The sequence below is a fragment of the Belonocnema kinseyi genome, chromosome 4, assembly GCF_010883055.1.
Source record: "Belonocnema kinseyi isolate 2016_QV_RU_SX_M_011 chromosome 4, B_treatae_v1, whole genome shotgun sequence".
Lineage (NCBI taxonomy): Eukaryota > Metazoa > Arthropoda > Insecta > Hymenoptera > Cynipidae > Belonocnema > Belonocnema kinseyi.
The window spans coordinates 8,194,989-8,200,920 of NC_046660.1; the positions used below are offsets into that span (position 1 = coordinate 8,194,989).

Consider the following 5,932-nt stretch of genomic DNA (forward strand, 5'->3'; position numbering starts at 1 on the left):
ATTGAAATTAAATTTTGTGTGTGTACCGAAAGAAAAAAGGTAGTAAAAAAATTAAAATTAGTTAATTAATTTTAATTTAATTTAAATTTTAAAAAGCGTTAAAAATAGTAGAAAATTATTTTTAAAAAAGTTTATTAAAAACTACAATTTTTCGCACAAATTTGGATACTTTTACAATATTTTACTTTTTTAATTTTGTTAAAAGTATCTGCATTCTTGTAAAAATTGTAAAAAATTACGAAAAAATCTACTAAAAATTACAAGTTTTTCATGGAATCACGAAATTTGGAAAATTTTTACAATTACGAATTTGTAAGAAAAATTAAAATTTTCACATTATTTAATTAATTGTAATTTTTTCTTTGTAAAAATTTGGAATTAATTTTCAAATTAGGTTAAGTGTCTGAATTTCAGGAAAAACAGTAAAAACGATAAATAATTTTGTAAGTTTACAATCTTTTTCTTTTACTTGTAAAAATAGTAGAAAATTACAACAACAAAAAATTACTAGAAATTAACAGATTTTCCCGGAATACCAAGACTTTTACAATTACAAATTTTTATTAGAAATCAGAATTTATTTTTCTTTTAAACCGCAAAAATTGTAGAAAATTACACAAATAATTTTAGTATAAACTAAAAATTGTTAGAAAAAAATTTAATTTTTACATTGTTTACTTCATTGTAATTTATTGTAAAAATACAATTATTTAAAATAAAGTACAATCACATGAAAATTGTATACTTTTTGTAGAAATTTAAAAATAATTTTCAAATTTTGTTCAAAGTTTCTGAATGTCAGCAAAGACAGTAAGAATTATAACCAATTTTGTAAGTTTCAATTGTTTTTTTAACTGTAAAAATGGTAAAAAATTAGAAAAATAATTCTACTAGAAACTACAATCAGAAATAGACATTTTTTACTAGATTCCAGACACTTCTAAAATTTTACAATTAAAAATTTTTCCAAAAAGATGACAGTTTTCAAATTTTTTACTTAATTGTAATTTATTGTGAAAATAAAATTATTTTAAAAAATGCAAACATGTGAACATTGTAATTTGGACATTTTTACAAATTTTTACAAAAAATTACAATTTTTTACATTGTTTACTTCATTCTAATTTATTGTTGAAATATAATTATTTATAAAAAGGTATAAAAATGTGAAAATTGTAATTTTTTCTAAACATTTGAAATTACATATAAAATTTTGTTAAAAGTGTTCCAATTTTAGCAAAAACTGTAAATATTACAACTATTTTTGTAAGATCTGTTTTTTTTTTAATTTGTAAAAATTGTACAAAATTGTAAAAATAATTCTACTAGAAAAAATACGTTGTTACAAGAATTCGGACACTTTTTCAAAATTTTACAAACAATACAATTTTTTACATAAAATTACAATTTCTACATTTTTTTCTCCTTTGTAATTTTTTGAAAGAACATAATTATTCAAAATAAAGAACAATCATGTGCAAATGGTCAATTTTATAATAAAAATTTGCAAATACTTTTAAAAGTTTTTTAAGTGTGTAAATCCCAGCAAAAAACTGTAAACTTTTGTTGTAAAATTTATAACTTTTTCTGTAAGTTTCATTTAAATTTCCTGTAATTTTGTGTTAATTTATTGTAATTATTTGCATTTTCCTACAAAAATGGTCGCTATTTGTTGTAATAAATTAAATTTAATAGGGAAAACGAAAATATGAATTTAGAACCAAAACGATGAATTTACAACCAAGAAGATTTTAATTTTTAACTAAAAAATACTAATTTTGTATAAAAAAATTAATTTGCTATCAAATTATTTGATTTTCTACCAAAAAGTTGAAATTTTAATGCAAAGGAAAATTTTTCACAAAATTAGAAGCATAAATTCTTTTAAATAAAATTAGTTTAAGTAGTGCATTGAATTCAATTTAAAACTCTTTAAATTCTTCAAATTTTCAGTAAAAATATTTAATTTTCAAGAGGATTTTAATTTTCTGCCAAAAAATACTAACTTTGTATAAAAAAAATTCATTTGCGACCAAACATTTGAATTTTTTATCAAAAAAATGAATTTTTAATAAAAAAAGGCGATTTTTTAAATAAAAAGATTCGAAAATATGTAGATTTTTCACGAAATTAGAGACATAAATTCTTATAGCTGGATTATTGTAAAAAAAAAATAATTTAGAACAAAAAAGATGAATTTACGATAATTTTCTACCAAAAAATACTAATTTTCTACTAAAAAGTTAATTTTCTACTAAATAATTGGATTTTTTTTCAAAAAAAGATGAATTCAGAACCAAAAAGGATGAATTTACCACTAAGATTTTAATTTTTAATAAAAAATACTAATTTTTATTTAAAAAAATACTAATTTTGTATAAAAAAATTAATTTGATACCAAATATTTGAATTTTCTGCCAAAAAATGTGATTTTGAATAAAAAAAAGGATGACTTTTTAAATATAAAGTTTAGAAAATAAGGAGATTTTTCACGAAATTAGAAGTCTAAATTCTTTTAAATAAAATTACTATAAGTAGTATGTTAAATTTAATTTAAAACTCTTTAAATAAACCAAAAATACTAATTTTCTACTAAAATATTGATTTGCTACAAAATTATTAGATTTTCCAGAAAAAAGATTAATTTAGAACCAAAAAGATGAATTTATGGCCAAGATTTAACTACAATTTTTTAAAAAAATTAAAAAATTAATTAATTAATTTAAATTTTAAAAAGCGTGAAAAATAGTAGAAAATTATAAAAAAAAGAAGTTGATTAGAAACTACAATTTTTCGCAGGAATTTGGATACTTTTACAATATTTTACAATTACAAATTTTTACAAAAATTATAATTTTCAGATTGTTTACTTAACTGTGAGTTATTATGAAAGTAGAATTATCTACAAGAGTACGAAAATTGTAATTTCTTGCAAAAATTTGAAATTACTTTTTTAAAAAGGACTAATTTTGTATAAAAAAAATTAATTTGATACCGAATATTTGAATTTTCTGCCAAAAAATATGATTTTGAATAAAAAAAGGAGCATGTTAAATTTAATTTAAATCTCTTTAAATTCCAAACATTTTAAATAAAGATATTTAATTTTCAAGAAAATAGGTAAACATATCTAACCAAATATTTGAATTGTTGAGATAAATATAAATTTTAATCAAAATATTACAATTTCAAACCAAAAGGATCAACTTCGATCCAAAAAAATTTAAATTTGTTACGAAAAAAAAAGAACAATCTTCTTCAAAATACACGAATAAAAGACAAAAGTTCTAATTTCCTGTGATTTATTGTAATTTATTAATATAATAATTTTTTATACTCTGTAAATACGACTGCTATTTTTCCTACTCATTTTTCAAAGATTTTATCAACAGAAATATCAGACAAAAAAAAACTTAATTTAACAGAATTTTTAAAAGTCAAAAATATTAATTTATATTTTCTATATATTCCAATAATTAAAAAAAAATAAAAATACCCCCTGATTTTTCAAAATAAAAACTTTTCCACCATTATTTAAATACCATCAATAATTTTTACGTCAACAAAAAAAAATCCCAATTCTTTTTCATTAAAAAAAAAAAAAAAAAACAGAAAAAAATAGTCCTTAATTTTCTGAAATGCCTATTTTCGGCTAAACTTTAATAATTACTCTAGTTATAAAAGAATAATACATACCAAATCTGTCGAGGAAAAAAAAAACATGTAAAAATAGAAAAAAAAAAAACTATATGGCAAATCGCCTCGCATAATAAACCTCTAAATCAGACTAGTTTCACTAAAACCTGAGAGAAAAAAACGACTCAATTTTTATTCTACTAGTGAAATAAAACTAAAAAATAATAATCAAACATCAGCTTCTTCAACAAATACACACTTTTTTTTCCCGCAGAAATCTCATCAATAAAAGATAAAGAAAGAAAGAAAGAAAAATAAAAAAGAAATACCTGATAATTCAGGTCTTAATCAGTACGTCCAACTCTTTTCCCGCGACCCACGCCAATTCGAAATCCAGGTCTTGGCGCTGGAGAATTATAAATATCGTTAAAAATCACCGCCAATTTCTCATCCGTAAATTCCTCCGTCTTCTTCGCACTCTTGTCCCTCTTCTCATCTCCAAAATCGCGCGAATTATTACGAAAACTCGGCAGCGCATTATTCCTCTTGTCGCAGATAATTTTCTTCGGATTTGTCGTAATCGTCGAAAAAATATTGCTCTCAAATCCAGGCGGACAATGTCGCGGATAATTGGCGCGTCGCGCCGGAAGATTCTCACAGAGATTGACAAGATTGTTCGCCGATTTTTCAATGACCTTCGTTACCGTTCGCTCATTATCCGCCACTTCCGGTTGAATCCTCAACTCCTCGGACGGAACGACCACTTCCGGATTGACGGGCGTAACAATTGGCATCAAAACTGGACCCATTGGTGTCATGAAACTGGTAAATTGGGGATGATAGGGACTTGGACAGTTGAGACTCGGGACCGGAAGTCGATTGCAGAGATGCTGCGGACACTGACAATTCAGAGAATTCACATAATTTATCCCGGATTGATTTCCAACTGGAATTTGAACATGAGAGGAGCATGATGGAATTCCAATTGGCAGATTTAGGGGCATCAAGGGATGATTGTGAACGAGAGGCTGATTGAAGTACCTCATGTCGAGATTTTGCATCGGCAGACACGTTTCCGGCGGAAGTTCCGGCTGTTCGGGAAAATTGGCATTTGCCAGGGGCGCACCCGCAATGAAGGGATTGCTGCTGGCAATATAGGTCATGGGAGGTGGGACTTTATTTTGTGCGGGCATATTATGCGGGAAGAGATTGTGAATTGGAATGACTTCGGGTGTCTGGCACATCATGGACGGATGGAGAATCTGAATTGGGACCTTGACAATAAAGGGATTGCTGGATAAGTGCGACGCCTCCTGGTAGCTGTCAGAGCCACTCTCCGAGAGATGATCGTCCTCCACCTTTTCCCAAGATTCCGCCTCCTTGAAGCTCGTCTGCATGAAGCAGAGTGATGAGGGATCGTCCGGATTTGGCAAACTCGCACAACTCTCACGGACATTAGCCTCTTCCGGTTTTAGCTCGGATATTGAGACTTTCGATTCCGGTGTTTTGGGCTCGTCCTCTTGCTCCTTTTCGGGGGCTTGCTGAACCTCGAGGGCAATATTTCGTTGAGATTCGTCAGGTGAATGCTCTTGGTTGATTTGTAAATTGTTTGACACTGGGTCTTGAAATTCTTCCTGATGAAAAGCGGAATCAGGATTTGGGTCCCTGTTTCGATAATCCCGGCGTTGATTCTTACCAAATTTGTTATTGTCGAAACGTCGTTGTTGATTATCGTACCTGGGTGGAAAAAAAAAACGGGAAGTATATATGATATTTTGATAAAAATTTATATTTTTCTCAACAATTCAAATAGTTCGTTAGATGTTTACCCATTTTCTTGAAAATGAAATATCTTTACTGAAAATGTTAGAAATTTTCTTATTTGAAAAATCATCCTTTTTTATTAGAAATTCATCTTCTTGGTCGTAAATTCATCTTTTTAGTTCTTAATTAATTATTTTTTTTTACAAAATCCAAATATTTGGTAGCAAATTAACTTCTTACTAGAAAATTAAAATCTTCTTGGTTAGAAATTCATCCTTTTGTTTCGAAATTTAAATACATTAAAATCTCTTTTTTCATCCTTTTTGTAGAAAATCCAATCAATTGGTTGCAAATTGATTTTATTTTTACAAAATTTCTATTTTTCTTGAAAATTAAATATTTTTACTTAAAATTTTAAGAATTTAAAGAATTTTAAATTGAATTCAATACACTACTTAAACTAATTTTATTTAAAAGAATTTATGCTTCTAATTTCGTGAAAAATATCCTTATTTTCTATTTTTTTTTTTTT

At 26.0% G+C, this 5,932-nt stretch overlaps 1 protein-coding gene across 1 annotated transcript in view; it reads right to left on the bottom strand.

The window, feature by feature from the left end:
• Positions 1-3,701: 3,701 nt before the first annotated feature.
• LOC117171359 overlaps positions 3,702-5,932 on the bottom strand; it is a 47,352-nt gene continuing 45,121 nt past the window's right edge. Inside the window, exon 4 of the mRNA XM_033358607.1 lies at positions 3,702-5,373. Within this exon, the coding sequence (XP_033214498.1) occupies positions 3,981-5,373 (1,393 nt within the window). The 3' untranslated portion in view covers positions 3,702-3,980. The remainder of the gene's footprint in view (positions 5,374-5,932) is intronic.